At 37.6% G+C, this 17,845-nt stretch overlaps 1 protein-coding gene across 3 annotated transcripts in view; it reads left to right on the top strand.

The window, feature by feature from the left end:
- Window positions 1–948: 948 nt before the first annotated feature.
- BORCS7 (BLOC-1 related complex subunit 7) overlaps window positions 949–17,845 on the top strand; it is a 39,523-nt gene continuing 22,626 nt past the window's right edge. For all 3 annotated transcript variants that reach the window (XM_039361753.1, XM_039361754.1, XM_039361755.1), the window contains exons 1-3: window positions 949–1,336; window positions 15,251–15,440; window positions 16,671–16,733. In XM_039361753.1, coding sequence (XP_039217687.1) covers window positions 15,291–15,440; window positions 16,671–16,733 — 213 coding nt within the window. In that variant the 5' untranslated portion in view covers window positions 949–1,336; window positions 15,251–15,290. The remainder of the gene's footprint in view (window positions 1,337–15,250; window positions 15,441–16,670; window positions 16,734–17,845) is intronic.

Raw genomic sequence — 17,845 nt, 5'->3', positions numbered from 1 at the left:
ACCCCATGGACAATGTTCCTCCAGGTCTCCCCAGGTCCTCCTCAGTTGTCCTTATCACTCTCTATATGGACTTTTTATCTGAGGCACTGCTGCCACCAAACCAGACAGTGATGCAGTTTGTTAAAATGCTCTCAATTGTACCTCTATAAAAAGTGGCCAGGAGAGAAAGATGTGCTCTTCTCATCTGATGCAGGAAATGCAGATGCTGGTTTGCATGCTTCACTAAGAATGATGTGTGGAGAGACCAATTCAGATTGTTAGTTATCTGCACTCCCAGATACTTAATACTGTTAACCGCCTCTACAACTGCATCCTTGATACTGAGTGGAGTATGACTATGTTAGCTCTTTGTAAAATCTACAATTATCTCCTTTGTTTTATCAGCATTTAGAACCAGGTTACTTTTATTGCACCAGTCCACCAGAGCCTTCACCTCTTCCCTATAAGCAACTTCATTGTCATCCCGAATAAGACCCACCACTGCCATGTTGTCTGCATACTTCACAATATTGAAGGGATTTTATTGTGCTTATGATTTTAGTATGTTTAAATTTGACATTAGCATTTATTTTATATATAGTAACCATTTTATATTGATACTTATAGTGTTATCATGTAATCATTGTTTTGTTATTTTGTAATCATCATTTTGTAGTTAATTGCTTGATCAGATGCTATATATATATATTGGAAAAGTAAGGGCTTCATGCTTTAGGTATGGGTGATTGCTTATATGAAAAGAGCACAGTAAGGGGAGGGGGAAAGGAGTTACGGATGGAGCCTGGGTTGCTGTGTATGAGTCATCATTTAGGAATTGTTTTTTTGTGCCATCTTATGCCTAGTACCAAGACCTGATCTCTTTGTTCTGAAAAGGTATAAAAGGTGGAAGACATCTTTTCTGGTTGTTGCCTTCATCTCTCTACCAGCCACGAAGAGAGATGGGGTCACCCAACTCTGTTTTGATCAAAATAAAAGTTGTTTGCTTGCTGAAACCTTGGCTCAGGAGTTTCTTTGGCTCTTTTAAATTCCTGAGTAATGCTGGGGCAATTGTGAGGTTAAGTGGAAAACCTTACATCCTGACGCCCAAACGTGGTGGAAGCCACAATGGCTCTCCCCTCACATCTGGAGACCCCTGTTAAGGTCCCAGCGAGCCTTCAATTCTCAGCAGATGAAACCAGCGGCGACTGTGAGTCTTAGAGCGCTCCCAGGTGTTTGACCTGGAAGATTCTATGCTTCATCGTCGATGGTGGGGTCCCTGTATAATGAACCTGAACGCCCGAATTCAACGAGGTTTCATGCTTCTCTACTGACGGGAGAAATTGCAACAGGCGCCTTGGTAAGTAAAAGAAATAAAAAAAGCTTTGGAAATCCTGGAATAAGGCAGGAGGTTGATCTCTCTGACTATCCTCTATAGATAAGCATAAAAATAAATGAATAAATGTAAGAAAAGAGAAAGCCAAGCAACTGTCTTCTAATATAGGATAGAGTGAGTTAAGAAAAATAATTGAATTGGTATGTAATTTTTTTTGCAGAGGTTATGGTAATTTTGGAATAAGATAGGGGGCTGATCTCCCCGACTAGTCCTCCAAAGGAAAAATTAATTACAAAATTCCAAATTAATTAAGTGAAAAGGGAGGAAGCCAAGAAACTATCTTGAAGTAAATAAAATAAAAAAGAGAGAATCGTCAGAGTAATTTAAACAAACAAATTAAATCTAAATTTAATCCTCTGCAATATGTTTTGAAAAATTGGGAGGTTTTGAAACCTCCAGTGGCTATTAAGTTTAACCCTGTCAGACAACGTCTGGTGTCAGACAACATCTGGTGGTGCTTTATTTTGATGTGTGGCCAATTTATTTTATGGGCCCTGGGCAACAACCTTGGCCAAGAGAAGGGTCTGTGCACTTGGATATTATTAATAATATTAATAATTATTAATTAATTATTAATAAGCTTACAGATGTTTTTGCTATACAAGGGCGGATGGATGAAGAATTATATGCAGGCTTTTTCTTCAATTTGAGCATCTGACAGGACATTTTAAAACAATGTGGCCTGTTAGTCCCTCCAAAGGTTTTGAATTTGGTCTGTCCAATCCGCCCAGAAATAAATAAGTTTCAAAAGAAAGCAATTCAAACTTGTCCTGAACCTGAAGATTACCCACCACCTTATGTGATCCCGACTGCTCCTGCTGCTGCATCTGAAGCTCTACCCCTGAGCTCAGCTGCTGCTTCCCCCACAGCCCCCTCTGTCTCTTCTCCGTCCTTGCATTCAGCTGCTTCTTCCCCCGCAGCCCCCCTTCTCTCCATCTCTGAAGACGAAGATCCTGATGAGGGATCCTCCTCTGCTGCACGGATTCAAAGCCCTTCTCACACGAGACAGGGCAAAGTTTATGCTAAAACAAAACACTTGGAGGAGAAGACAGGTGTGCGACAGGTGCCAGCAGCAAATGGAAAAATAGTCCTGGTTCACACCTCATTTACCACCAGTGACCTTTTTAACTGGAAAGCTAACTTGCCACCATTTAGAGAATCCCCCCCCAGCAGTACGTTGATTTATTTCAAAGGATTTTTGCCACCCACAAGCCAACGGTCCCTGATATAGACACTTTGTTATCTGGATTTTTGGGGGCTGAGGACAAAGGCCAGGTTTTGAAAAAAAAAAAAAAAAGCCTTGGAGGAATATACTGGGGGATGGAAGGAAGCCACCAATAACGGACAAAGAGACATTGAACAGTGGCCAGCACCTGAAGTTGTTTTTGTTCCAAGTTTTGAATGTGATTTTAACACTGATGGGGGACATGGTGCCTTACTGAATTTTCACAAAACCATTCTCCATGGCATTAGAACTGGGGTCCCCAAGACTGTTAATTACTATAGAGTGAATCAGATTTTCCAGACAGCACAAGAGAGTCCTACTGATTTTATCAACCGATTAAAAGATGGATTTCGTTGTTATACAGACATTGATCCTGATAGCCCAGCCAGTGAACCAGTTTTGAAAATGGCTTTTGTTGCACAAAGCGCCCCTGATATTCAGCGCAACTTGCAAAAAAACTTGTTTCACTCAGTGCTCAAACTTTTGAACTCTTAATACAAACTGCTTTCGGATTTTATGCCCAGAGGGAGGAGGCTGCAGAGGGGAAGGAGGAAGATAACATGAGAAAGGATGCCCAACTTTTGGCCATTGCTCTCCAGCCTCGTCAGAATACCCTGGGGCAAGACCAGTGTGCCCTTTTGCAAAGCACAAGGCCACTGGAAAAGTGTATGTCCAAAGAATTGGGGCCACGGACGGGCCCTGGAGGGGAAGGAGAGGATTTCCATCCAATAACAGGGGACCTCCCCCATCCCGGTTGTCACCACAGGCTGAACTGTTCCATCCTAAAATGCAAATGTATGCTAATGACGGCTATCCCTCCCAATACTGATGTGGCTCCAGAGGTCTTGTTTTCTCCCCTGAACCTCTCTTGGAGTTGCAGGTAGGGGGAAGGAACAAAGTTTTTCTTGTCGATATTGGGGCAACTTACAGTGTCTTGCAGCATGCCCCTAAAGACTGTTTGAGTTCTCAGACTACTCCTATTGTTGGTGTCAGTGGGCAAACTGAAATGGCTCCCTGCACCACCCCTTTGTGTGTGATTCCAAGCCAAGGGCCCAAGTTCAACACTCATTTCTGTTTTACCCCAGGGCCCTATTAATTTGCTGGGCAGAGATTTCCTGGGAAATTGGGAGCAACAATCACTTGTCAACCCCAGGGTATTTCTTTGGATTTTCCAGCTTTGCAAGCTTATATTTGTTATCTGGATGCTAGTGCATCTCCTGTTTCTTTTCCGGATTCCATTTCCCCTGAGGTTTGGTCTCATGGAATCCCAGGATTTGCTCATTATGCTGTCCCTCACCGAGCCCATCTTCACCCAGGGGCCCAACCTGTTTCCTTATGGCAGTATGCAATAAAAGGGGAGGCTTGTTTTAGCCTCAAACCCCAAATTGATCTGTAGTGTTTTGTTTATATATATATGTATGTATATATATATGTGTGTGTGGGGGGGGGGGCACCCAAAACATTATGCTTGGACTTGGAATGGTGAGAAAAATAGGGGATGATTAAAGGGCCCTATAAAAAAACCATGTTTGGTTGGAATCACCTCATGATTTTTCTCGCTTTTTGCAGGACAAGCCATATGTCTAAATAAATGTTGTTTTAATAGTATTTGTGTATATATGTTTGTCTGTGTTGTTCTGTGTTATGTCCAAGATTTGGATGAGGGTCAACACCCTCTCTGATAACAACACATAAAAAGGCCTTATTTAACAATAAATAGTTTGCCTGAAGAAAGTATGAAATGAAATATTTGTATGTGGAATTGTTTATGCAAGCAGCATGGGAGTGAATGAGTTGATTAGTTGATACCTAAGTGTGTGTTAGCCCTCAAACCCCACCCCCCCACCCACTCTCTCCCAGGCTGTGAAAGAAACTGTAAACTGCAGATTTTATTGTTGTAAAAGTAAATTGAAAAGCAATAGCAAGTGTTTGCATGAGAAGAGTTTCATGGAGGATGTGTGAGAGAATTTATGGAACATTTATATGAAGGAGAGAAATCTATTTTTTGGTGGTGAGATTTTTTTTTTCCCCGTCTCTCCGCTGCTGTGTTGCTTTAAGAGTGAGAGAGACAGAAAGAAGAAGGGGGAGCTGTTCGTTTTAACATTTTTTTTCCTCTGCTTAGACTTGCGATTTGAGAAGGGTGGTGTGGATCTGAAATTTGATACCCACTCTTGCAGCTTCAGCTTGCAACTTTTTTTACTCGACAGAGGAGACAGTAATTGTTGGACAATTTTTTTGGGGGGGGAATTGTTGAGTTTAAATTGTTTGGTTACACTTATATATATATCCATCAACCAAAAGAAATGATTTTGCATTGTTTTCATTAGATTTGTAAATGTTTTACCTACTTAATGGAGATTTCTTTCCATCTGAATGGAATTTGATTAAATTGGAATTTGACTAACTTTATATTAAAACCAATACTAGGGTTTGATATAAATCTCTTTCAGTTACTCAGAATATCTTATTAAGTTTGTTTATTTTTTTGTGAAGTTAAAATGAAGAAGTTGAGAAAAATTTTGGGATTATAAATAGCTATGTTGTTTTGACTAAACATTTGTATGCAAAACTGTTAGAAAAAGAGTTTATGTTAACAAATACAGAGTTTGGTGAGGAGGTTTTGACTCAGAACTGGGGGCAAAGAGGCAGCCAGTGGCATTTTTGCCTAAAATTGACATTTGGGGACGTTTTGGTGGTTACCATTTCTTATCAAGTGTGGGCAATTTTACATCAGAAAGCCAAAAGGAGGTATACACTTGTAGATAGCAGATGTAATTGTGGAAGGAAAAAAAGTAGAAGTTAGACCAAAGTGATGGAAGGGAAGTGCAGGAATGGATATTAGAAGGAAGAAGCAGGAAAGTTGTTTTTAAGTGGGTGTGCACAGACTTGTGAATTGCATGCATTAAGCAGGGAGACTGCCATTAACGTGGTCAGCCCAAACATGTGAATTGTATGCCTTAACACAAGCCTTACAATGTTGAAGGAACAAGAATGTACTATAGAAATATGAAAAGAGAAAACAATGAAGAAACAGAAGAAAGTGGGAAGTGGATGTTGCAAGATGGGAGAGGATATTGAAAAGAAAGAGAAAGAAAGAAAGAAAGAAAGAAAGAAAGAAAGAAAGAAAGAAAGAAAGAAAGAAAGAAACAAAGAAAGAAGAGAAAGCAATAGCTAGGACACAGAAGCAGCCACTGAAGGGGGGGGTCGCAAGGGATGATAAATACTTTAAAAAAAACAGATTGGTTGTATTTATACTTTAGTTCAACAAATCTGTGATAAATACAAGTAAATAAAATGCTTTACAACATTTAGCGGTGAGGCTATTTCAATATAGGCCTCAATTGGAAAGCTATCTTTGTCCCTTTGAAATGATGTATGGGAGGCTCTTGTTATCTGAAGGTTCAAGAATGTCAATGAAGAAAAGAAGAAAGTTCCTCAGTAGTTACATAATCTGGCGCAGGTTTTGTCTTCTATCTCAGTACAGGCCTGGGCTGCCATACCACCTGTCTATGGCCATTGTTATTCCTGGAGAGTGGGTTCAGGTGAAAAGAACTGTCATCTAGAAATACCAGTCCTCAGTGGTCTCAACCATGCCAGATCCTCCTGATTTAAGGAATCAAGGCGTGAGTCCATGGAAAGTCCCATCATATCCTCTCCAGTGACAAACTCCGCAGCTGGATGGCCTGAAAATGAAATTTCAACCTGCCTTACCTGTTGAACTGTTTCCATCTAAGTAGGAGAAGAACCTCAATGTATTGGACTACCCTGGAAATTGTGTTCCTAGAACCTGGACTATGTATTGCAATATCTTTCTTCTGCTACTGTTGTTTCCCTCGTACCTTCTTTGGTAGAAGGAAGGACCATAGGCCCATTACTTTAAGGAACAAATGGGAGTTGTGTTTATCACAAGACTACGTATTCCACTTGCAAAGGGGCAACAGGGTCACTTGTTATGCTCCTGTCAATACAATGCAGCTTTACCCACAACTTTAAATCTGGACATATGGAAGAACATACAGACATTACCTTTTGGGGAAGAATAACAAGATTTATGGACAAGTGCCAGAATCTTCTTTGATGTATGTAAAGCTACTGACTATAATCACGCTAAATGGACTAAGTATGGAGATAAGCCTACACATTAAACACCAAATATGTTTGCACATCCTACCCAACCTGGCACATTCGAAGGATTCCTGCAACCTGGTGTGCTTCATGATAACCAGACCAATGGATTTTTCAGCATCATTTGAACTCGCTATCAATTGAACTGGATACAAATATGGGTTCAAGTTGATTTTCATGAACTGGAAACCACAACTGAGATTCCCTCAGTATCAAAGACTCTTTTTATTATTATTATTGATCTGGCCCTAAAGAATTATTTCATTTTTGAATGTGAAGCTTGAGAGAACATCACTTCGTATTTTAATTTGACTTGGAAAGGACTGTCCAACCAAATGGGCCCTCTATTTTGTCATTGTGGCCCTAAATTGTATTATTAGACCCCAGTCTGACATTACACCTAAGGAATATGTCAAAGTAGTCACTGACAGTATGCGAGAGTTGGCTCATGTCCCTGCCCAGACATGGACAGGAGCACTGGATGTTGGAGGATGGTTTTTGGGAATGTTTGCCACTTGGAAATGGATATTGTTCATTGTGGTTTTGGCCTTAGGAGGGTTGTTGTGTTTCTCAGGACTTATCCTGCTTATTTAGAGAATTGTTAGATCTACTATATCCGGATCAACTTTTATTGCCACTCCTATCTATAACGATAGTCCAGCTAAAGCAATGATTTTGCAACCTTTCCCTTCTCACTATATTCCCCTCTTTAAGAGTCCCTAAGCCTATTCGGCTTTTATATTAAAAAGGAAGGAGTGAAGGGATTTTATTGTGCTGATGATTTTAGTATGTTTAAATTTGACATTAGCATTTATTTTATATATAGTAACCATTTTATATTGATACTTATAGTGTTATCATGTAATCATTGTTTTGTTATTTTGTAATCATCATTTTGTAGTTAATTGCTTGATCAGATGCTATATATATATATTGGAAAAGTAAGGGCTTCATGCTTTAGGTATGGGTGATTGCTTATATGAAAAGAGCACAGTAAGGGGAGGGGGAAAGGAGTTACGGATGGAGCCTGGGTTGCTGTGTATGAGTCATCATTTAGGAATTGTTTTTTTGTGCCATCTTATGCCTAGTACCAAGACCTGATCTCTTTGTTCTGAAAAGGTATAAAAGGTGGAAGACATCTTTTCTGGTTGTTGCCTTCATCTCTCTACCAGCCACGAAGAGAGATGGGGTCACCCAACTCTGTTTTGATCAAAATAAAAGTTGTTTGCTTGCTGAAACCTTGGCTCAGGAGTTTCTTTGGCTCTTTTAAATTCCTGAGTAATGCTGGGGCAATTGTGAGGTTAAGTGGAAAACCTTACAATATGATTCGTAGCAGATTGAGCATAGCAGTTATGGGTCATCAAGGTGAACAGAAGTGGACTCAGGACACAGCCCTGTGGGGAACCTATACTCAAGGAGATGGATACTTGCACAAACTGGGACCTATCAATAAGGAAATCAAGTATCCAACTACATAAAGGAGTATTAAAACTGAATAGGCCGAATTTGTTCACCAGATGCTGAGGAATGTTTGTATTGAATGCTGAACTAAAATCAAGAAACAGCATTCGTACATGAGTATTCTTCCCCTCCAGGTGCGCCAGGCTAAGATGAAGCACATAGGAAAGTGCATCTTCTACAGAGTTGTTCTTCCAATAGGCAAACTGTAATAAGTCACATGTAGGGGGAAGGCATGAAACCATATAGTCTTTTACCAATCCCTCAAAACACTGCATCATAATGGAAGTGTTATGGATCCAATGATTACTGGACGGTAATCATTAAAGCATGTGATTATAGTTTTTGGGGGGACTGGTACAATGATTGCGGTCCTAAAACATGATGGAACCACAGCCTGATGCAACAAGAGATTGAAGATGTCTGTGAGAACAGTGGCCAGAGACAGGCCTCATGAAAATGAAGGGCAGAATGTGGGTGATCATACTAAACTTTTGGCTCAAATTACTCTTCCCCCTGCCCTGGCCTTGCCCTATTTTAACTATGAGGAATTATTTTCATTTTACATAGAAAAAGGCAAGTGGCAATTAAAATCTTGTCCTTGGGCTTCTCTTCAGGTCTTCTACTCAGCATGGCACAGATTTAGCCAAAACACAGATTAAACTGCTTGTAGCAGACACAAAGTGCTAACTGGATCTAGCCAGGCCCTCAACCTTTATTGTCAATGAATCCAACAGGTATTCTGACGTCCCAATGGCATACTTAACTAATCTCCAAGTATCTAACTACTAGATTCTGCCTTATTATAGAAATGTAATTATCATCTCATAATTACTGTATAGATACCCAAGGTGTACAGGACAATTCTGCACCTCCCTGCAGTTTGCAGATACTAACCCAGCTACAACATACAATATAATGTTACCAGATTCTGCCCCGCAGCACTTAAAATCCATCAGACGATGACTGGTGCCATAAACTGAGCATTTGGTTCATTGTTCAAGAGTATTCTATACTATGACTTATTTTTATATCTATTGTTTTATACTTTTTATATTTTTTAGCTTCTTTAAATTAGATTTCTTTTTTTTTATTAAAAAGTTTTATAAATTTTACAAAAAGAAAACAATACAAAAACAAAAAAAACAACATATACAAAGAGAAAAAAAACTAAACATTACACAACAAAAACCCCCTTCCCCCACCCCCGCCCAAACACCCCCCCTTCCCCCCCTGAGCTTCCCAGAGCAGGATATAGGCTTAATTAAAAAACAGTTAAAAAATTATATTTATAGAAAGAAAGAAAGAAAAGAAAAAAAATATAACATTAACATATATATGTATATATATAAAAATAAAAATTATGAAAAAGCTATATGATATTTTTTTATATCCAATTTAAATTGTATAAATTTTATCCATTTATCCCAAACAGCAAGAAATTTCTCTTGCGTTTGTTCCTTTAAAAAAGCCGAAATCTTTGCCATTTCCGCCAAATAAGACACTTTAAGAAACCATTCCTGCAATGTAGGCAAGGATTCCTTCTTCCAATATTGTCCTACTAACAGCCTCGCGGCTGTAATCAAATTTAACATCAATATAACCTCCTTTGTATCACAATCGGTAACTATACCCAACAAAAATAATTGCGGAGTAAATTTTACCCTCCTTCTAAAAATTCTCTGGATATTCCACCATATCTTAATCCAAAATGCTTTTATCTCTCTACACGACCACCAAATATGATAATAGGTAGCATCCATACAACCACATCTCCAACATTTAGGTTGTAAGTCAGGGTACATAAGAGACATTTTTTGTGGATCAAGGTGCCATCTATAAAACATTTTATAAAAATTCTCCCTTAAGTTCTGTGCTTGTGTAAATTTGACATTTCTCACCCAGATGGTTTCCCAGGTGTCCAAAGGAACTGGCTCACCAAAGTTCTGCGCCCATCTGATCATACAATCTTTAATTAGTTCCGTTTCTGAGTCCAATTCAACTAAAACCCCATAAATCCTCTTAATGTGGGTTTGTCTTTGATCCTTCACTTGCTTAATAAAATTTTCATCTTCTCTAAGAAGACCCACCTTACAATCCACCTTCCATCTATCTACTAGTTGCCTATATTGGAACCAAGAATAAATAATATTTTCTTGTGCTAACTCTTCCCATGATTTTAACTGCCAGTTTTGTCCATCCCATCTAAGTAGCTGTCTATAAGACACCATATCCATTTTAGCACCTCTTTTTATTCCTTCTATCGCATGCCAAGTATAGCCCATAATGGTACTTTAAAATCACTTTTATAGTATTTTCTCCAGGTCCTAAGTAAAGAAATTCTTAGAATATGAGCTTTAAAGACCCAATCCATTTTTTTATTAAATATTAAATAGGCATGCCACCCAAAAAGTAAATCCCATCCCTCTAGATGTAGTATCTCAGGATTTGTCAAATTTACCCAATCACTAATTAGTGTTAGAACCACCGCATCATAGTATAATTTCAAATTCGGTACCTTGAGTCCACCCCTCTCACGGAAGTCTTGCATAATTTTAAACTTAACCCTTGGCTTTTTCCCTGCCCAAATGAATTTATTAAGGCCTTTCTGCCATTCACTTAGATTAATCTCATTCTTCAAAATCGGTAACATTTGAAACAAAAAGAGAAACTTGGGTAGAATATTCATTTTTATCACTGCAATTCTTCCCATGAGGGATAATTGCAACTTCTCCCAATTCTTCAAGTCTTTCTGTACCCTAACCCACAACCTTTCATAGTTATTTTTAAATAGTTTTGCATTAGAAACAGATAACATCACCCCCAAATATTTTACCTTATTAACAATTTCAAAACCAAAGTCTGCTTCTCCTGACTAGTCATATTTTTAGGTAAAATTTTAGTCTTATTAACATTAATCTTGAAACCCGAAACCACACCATAATAATGAATCAATTGTAATAACTTTTCTGCAGAATGAGTAGGTTGCGACAAAGTAACCACCAAGTCATCCGCAAAAGCTCTTAATTTGTATTCTTTTTTATTAACTTCTATTCCTTTAATTTCCTGTGACTCTCGAATTTTGATCAACAATATTTCCAATGTTAAAACAAACAACAACGGTGATAATGGACATCCCTGCCTAGTACCTTTCTCTATTGTAAAAACCTCTGACAAACCTCCATTAACAATAAGTTGTGCCGTTTGTTTTTGATATATTACCGTAAGAGCTTGTACTATCTTTTCACCAACATTCATCTCTTCCATTACTCTTAACATAAAATGCCAATTCAATTGGTCAAAAGCTTTTTCAGCATCTAAAAATATCAGCCCTGCAGGAACTTGGTTATTCTTATCTAAATATTCTAATAAATTGATAATTTGTCTAACATTATTTTTCATATACCTTCCAGTTATAAACCCAGATTGATCTTTATGCACAAGATGATGCACAACCCTCATAAGCCTATTTACTAAAATTTTTACAAATATCTTATAATCCACATTTAAAAGAGATATAGGCCTATAATTCTTTGGTAAAGATCTTGATCCTCCTTTGGAATCAATGATATAAAAGCACTACGCCATGAAGGAGGAATCTCTAGACCCTGTAAAATATCATTAAAAAGATCACCTAATGGCTGAATCATCTCCTCCATTAAAGCTTTATAATAAACAGCTGTTAACCCATCCATACCCGGTGCTTTCCCTGGTTTCAATTGTTGAATTGCTAACGCAATTTCCTGCTTAGTAATTAAACCATTAATTTCCTGTTTCTGATCCTCTGTCAGTTTGGGAAAACTAGCCTCGTTTAAGTATTTATTTATATCTAAAATTTGGACATTGGTAGATTTATATAATTTTTGATAATAGTCCAAAAAAGATTTCTTAATCAATTCCTTCTGAGAAACTAATTTACCCTGATAATTTATTTTATCTATTATTCTCTGTCTCTGTTTCTTTCTTAACTGGTAAGCCAACCATCTCCCTGGCTTATTAGCATTACAAAATGTATTTTGTTTCATAAACAATAAGTTGGTTGCAGCTTGATCCGCTAACAACATATTAAATTGTGTCCTTAATAACTTTACAGATTCTTTAATACTTTCATCAGAAGGATTTAAAATCAAAGACTTTTCTTTTAAATTAATTTCATCTTCCAATTCTTTACGTTTCTGAGTCTGCTTTCGCTTATGACAATTATTCATTTTTATCAAGATACCACGCATAAATGCTTTGCCTGCATCCCATACCATTGACATTGAAGTCCCCTTATACATATTTAAAGCAAAATAATCCTTTAAACACTCCTTTAACTTTTGAACATTCTTTTCTTGTCTGAATAGATTTTCATTCACTCTCCAGGATCTTCTCTCCTCTTTTTCTTGAGTCAACTCCATCCAAACTGGACTATGATCCGTCAGCGACCTAGGAAAAATCTTTACATTCTTTACTCTATTATATAAGTCCGTTGTAATCAAAAAAAAGTCAATTCTTGAGAAGGATTGGTGTCTATCTGAAAAATAGGTGAAATCTCTCTCCTCTTGATTACATTCCCGCCAATAATCCCTTAGTTCCCAGTCCTCTTTCATGTCAAAAAAGGCTTTAGGTAATTTTACTTGTTTAAAAAAAGGAGAAGAACCTTTCTTATCCCTTTGTATATCTAAGACACCACGGATCTATAGTCCAGCAAAGTTATTTTTTGATGTAACAACCTATAAAATTGTTCCTGTTGCTGATTTGGTGCATAGAGTCCCACTATAAGTACTTTCTTACCATATAAGCCAAGTTCAATCATCACATATCTTCCTTGGGGATCTGATTCTACCAGACAAGCTGGTAAATTTTGCTTCACATAGATAACAACTCCCCCCTTTTTCCCAGGAGCAGAAGATACAAAATGGGATCCTAGATGAGCATTAACTAAATATTTCTGATCCTTATGTAAAATATGAGTTTCCTGTAAACAAATAACATCATTGTTATGTTGCTTCAAATAGTAGAAATTTTTTTTCCTTTTCTGAGGAGAATTCAATCCGTTAACATTCCAGGTCAGAAACTTTGCCATCACCCTTGGCCAGGAGCCCGGAGAAGACACCTTCGAGATCTGCCATTGCTGCATGTGTTGCATAACTCTTGGGTCTTGCTCCTCCCACCGGCAATGATGCACTTTCAGAAGAAGCTTCTTTGGCCTCTTTCTTACGTTGCTCCTTCTCTTTGCGTCTATAAGCTGCACGGGTCATTCTCTGCTCTTTAACCTCCGTTTGACGTTGCCATTCAGCTTGCAGCATCCCAGCGGAGACCAAACCTAATGCCTCAGATTGCTGCTCCGACTCTTTGCCACTCAAAGATTTCTGAACAGGTGGAGCTGAGCCTGCACCCAGGACCATATTGTAAAACTCTCTGGCTTTGTCAACCGTATTCAATCTGTAACGTGTCCCCGCATGGCTCAGAACAATACCCATCGGGATTTCCCATCTGAATGGCATCAATCTGGCTTTAAGCTCATTGGCTAGAAAAGAAAAATCTTTCCTGTTTCTTAAAAACTAGATTTCAATGTATCTTTTATGTAGTTTTGTTTTTTAGCTTTTTAAAATTACTAATTGTACCCCACCTTCTTTATGCTGGTCTATGACCCTGGTCAATGGGGTTCATTCATGCCTTTAAAGTTATTGTGAGTGCAGAAAATGTGAATTAAAAACACTCTCATAGGGGCGGGCATGCTGCACTCCCTATATACAATTTGCCAGATAGAAATTATCAAGAGATACATAGATAATACTCCTAAGAGAGACCAGAGGGTATTTGCCATCTGGAGTGCAGCAGTGTGGTGAATCAGCTTTATGAGATAGTTATTGAAGCCAATTAGATTAATTATCACTCTTCTATTTCTATATGTTTCAGTGTTACATGCTTATATGCTCCAGTCAAGCTCTTTTCATAGGTAGAATAGTATTTCCCTTTCAAAATTAGTCAAATCCTTGCTTATCCTATATAATATTTCATTGTCATTAACTACATAGGTAAACTCCAAGAATAACCAATATACTTGTTGGTATATCTTTATTGAAAACTCATTGTTTTCTCTTTATTATTTAATATTTATTATAAAATAATCATATTAAAATTTAAAAACTGCTTAAGTGTTTCTATCCCCCTTTCTTTTTTTACTTACCAAGATTTGCTAACTAAAATCTTAGTGTTCCAGTTATGACCAAACAAGAGTCCAAACTGAAACCTCATTGAAAATCAGTTCCTTGTCTTCTGCAATGGACAATGAATACATAAAGTAAAAAAATGTAGAATGTAAAAACAAATACATGTACATTTTGTGAAAGAGATGCTTGTGCCTTTTGAAAAATTCATGGCGGTCCCGTCCTCTCAACTTATACAATTGTAGAAAGTTAAGTGTTCAAAATACTCCCAAACCCTAAAGTTTTTGTCCAATTTATACAACCTAATGATGCATCTGCAAATACAGAATTACTTTCAGCTTTGACTGCAGTAAATGACAATTACAATAAAGTTATGGGTACAGGGTTGAGGAAGTCACCTCTCCTGGGTAACGACTTACTTAACAATGATTACTGAATTAGCCCAATTAGAATTATACATCAAACAGAATGATGGTTACGCATCATATTGAACTAACGCCGGTAGCTGAAGTCAAACACTATAAATTATAGACTAGGTAACTATTTACTGCAGTATATTGTGCAAACCAAAACGCTGAATCAAAAGGAATCACACTTGCTGTTGTGATGTATACTAAGTAAAACAGTTTCTTTTTCTGCGGAGAACCGATTGACTCAGTCTTTTGTCTTTAATTTTGGATTAAGTAATACTGGGGCTAACGGTTAATATAAATATTTTATTTTTTTGAAATATACAAGGTATTTTCTGTATTGTGGAGGTAATATAAAAACCAAACGGCTTTCTTTTCTGCATCAGAAAAGCTAATAAGAACTACACTAGACTGAACAAGCTGCTAAGAGAAATAAATTCCTTATTTGCCAAAACCCGTTCGAGGCGCTTTTTTATTTTTTTTTGACCCCATTTTCTATCCGTAGGTGCGGTTCTCTCACTTCCTCTGTGATTATTGACAGCGACATGGCGGTAACTCCTGCAGGGATGGCGGTGGATGTTCAGGCACGATTTGGGCATTCGGTGAAAGGACTGCTGACCGAGAAGGTGGCCAACTGCGGTACGGATATAATCGCTCTCACTAAACAGGTGCTCAAGGGCTCCCGGAGCGCCGAGGTAGGTGAGACTACGCGTTCCCTCCCCCCCAATAGTACTCCGGAACTCAGGTTTAGTCAATACAAGAGGTTTGCAATGTATGGTGGGATTTGTAGTCTCTTTGAACGCTTCTGCTGGCAGCGTTTCTAAGGGAAATAGTGCTAGAAAACCCAGGGCTGACCTAAAGCCGGTTAGTTTCATGGGATAAAGATGGTCAATTGATTCTTCTTAAATGTCAGGGGATGGAACCGATGATTTTAACACATTTAGATGCTCAGTCACAGTCATCCGATATTATACTTAGCACCTCTATTTTAAAACTGAGATAGTTCAGACCTTTTGCCTATAATAACAAACTTTATATACGTATAGTGGAAGTGTTCTGCTGCTGATTTAGCCAAGCAAGCCAATAAGAAAGAACGGAGACTTTTATTCTTGAGTATCATTGATGTTGCTTTCCTAAGGTTAAACGCCTATTTGTTTCTGCCCCAAAGACCCAAGTATGTATCAACTATTATCACACTAGGTTTTTGAAGAAACTAGACGAAAAAGCAGTAAATTCCACGGAAATCCTGTAGTAGAAATTAATATTGAATGGTGCTGGATATGTGTTGCACAATTGCCGAAACCTGTCTGGAAGTAATTTTAGTAAGGAATCATGGCAAGATTTGACTATAAGCATATCCTTATGCTTTCCTGAGGCATACATCTCCCATCATCCTGTTTATGTGATGGTGATAATATTTGTGGGAATTGCATGGTAATTGAGCTGAAAGGTATCAAATTAAACTGGCTTGGTATGTTTTCCACCAGCCCTAAACTTCAATCCTTGATTCACAAACAAGTAATTACAAATTGCTTACCCTCAGGATATATCTGCTGAACCAGCACAATTGGTGATCAAGAAATTTGAGACTATCAGTTTAAAACAGGCTTCTATAAATCACGATATATATTAGTATAATTAATAATTACCATAAATTTTGTATTACACCAAAAAGTTTCACTTATCCTTAATTGTATATTATGAAGCTTCTTATACATAATTTCAGAAAATCCTTTTTGTTTAGAATGTTTGTCCAGTAAGTTATTGCTTCTGGATTAAATATGAGTTCATAAGGATATAATTACCAAATCTTATCTCCTGAAAGCTCACTATTAGCGCATTGTCAGCCTTGAATAACAGTGGAAGAACACTAGCTTGAAGAACATAAAGTTCATATCTCTTCCTATGGCTTTCATGTCTTTTAGTTCCTAGGACAGGCTGCCAGAAATATGGTGATGCAAGAGGGTGCCATTCTGCATTCTGAAGATGTAAGTATGGAGTAGAATACTTGCCTGCTAATATTAAATACATACCTCTGTGTGAGTTGAAAGACATGTAGACAAGGAAATGTCAAGTTCAGGGTTGAAAATGAAAAGATTTTTATTTTGTGCATAATACCAGTCAGTCATTTTAATAAATAAAGTTAGGAGAAATCATTGTAACACAAAACATGCATTTCTATACATATGGAAATAGATCAGCAGAAATGTAGCTTTTGCTAAGGAAGAATTTGAATGAAATTATTCCTGAGCAAGAATAGAGGTCTTAATATCACAAAAAATGGAGGGTAAAAATGAATATTGCCAGACATAAAACACTCACTTGCCAGAAAGTAAAGCAGTGGCACAACTTTCTGCTGCTTTCTCTTGTGCAGAAATTCTTAACCTGAGGTACATGGGTAGGTTTCTCCAAAGTCTAAAAGGGGTCCATGGCATACACAGACACACAAAATTAGAATCCTATAGTGTATTAAATCTCTCTCTGCCATCTACACCTAACTTTACTTTGTGTTTTTTTTTTTCTGGGCTGTAGGACGTACATAAAAAAAATGTACTAGATTTCAGCAACATGTTATTTTCCTAGATTTATGTAGGCTCAGAGGCATTGTTACAAATATTATGCCTGAGACTTACTTTTGAAATTAAAAGATCTGTTTTGAAAAATTAGCGTGGGCTGGAAAATTGGGGAACATTGGGATAGATATTTGTGGACATGCTGGTACTCATGGATAACATGTTGGAGCCCCGGACCACATTTTCAGGCTTCAGCCTAATGAGGCCTTTCCCAATTTGATGCTTTTTGATCGGTTTGGATTCTTAACTCTCATAATTCCCTACTATTGTGACCTTTGCCTTAGGAATATGGGGATTGTAGTTTAGCATACTAGAAGGGCATCAGACTGTGGAAGACTAGTTTGGAATGATGCATAGCTTTACATTTTTCAAACAGTTTATTTAGCTTTTCTCTATTTTTTCCAAGGAAAGTGTTTATCACTAACCAAAATTTCTATGAATATATTATTTATTTTTCTAGTGTTAAATTGTAGTGTACAAATGTGGTGGTAGTTACCCAGATGGATTGTTGTTGACTTTACTAATGC

This window comes from Crotalus tigris, unplaced genomic scaffold (assembly GCF_016545835.1).
Source record: "Crotalus tigris isolate CLP2741 ecotype Arizona unplaced genomic scaffold, ASM1654583v1 scf7180000019328.220996217465:2438092, whole genome shotgun sequence".
Taxonomy (NCBI): Eukaryota; Metazoa; Chordata; class Lepidosauria; order Squamata; family Viperidae; genus Crotalus; species Crotalus tigris.
The sequence above is the reverse complement of the archived record's forward strand: the minus strand, read 5'-3'. Positions and strand labels throughout refer to the sequence as shown.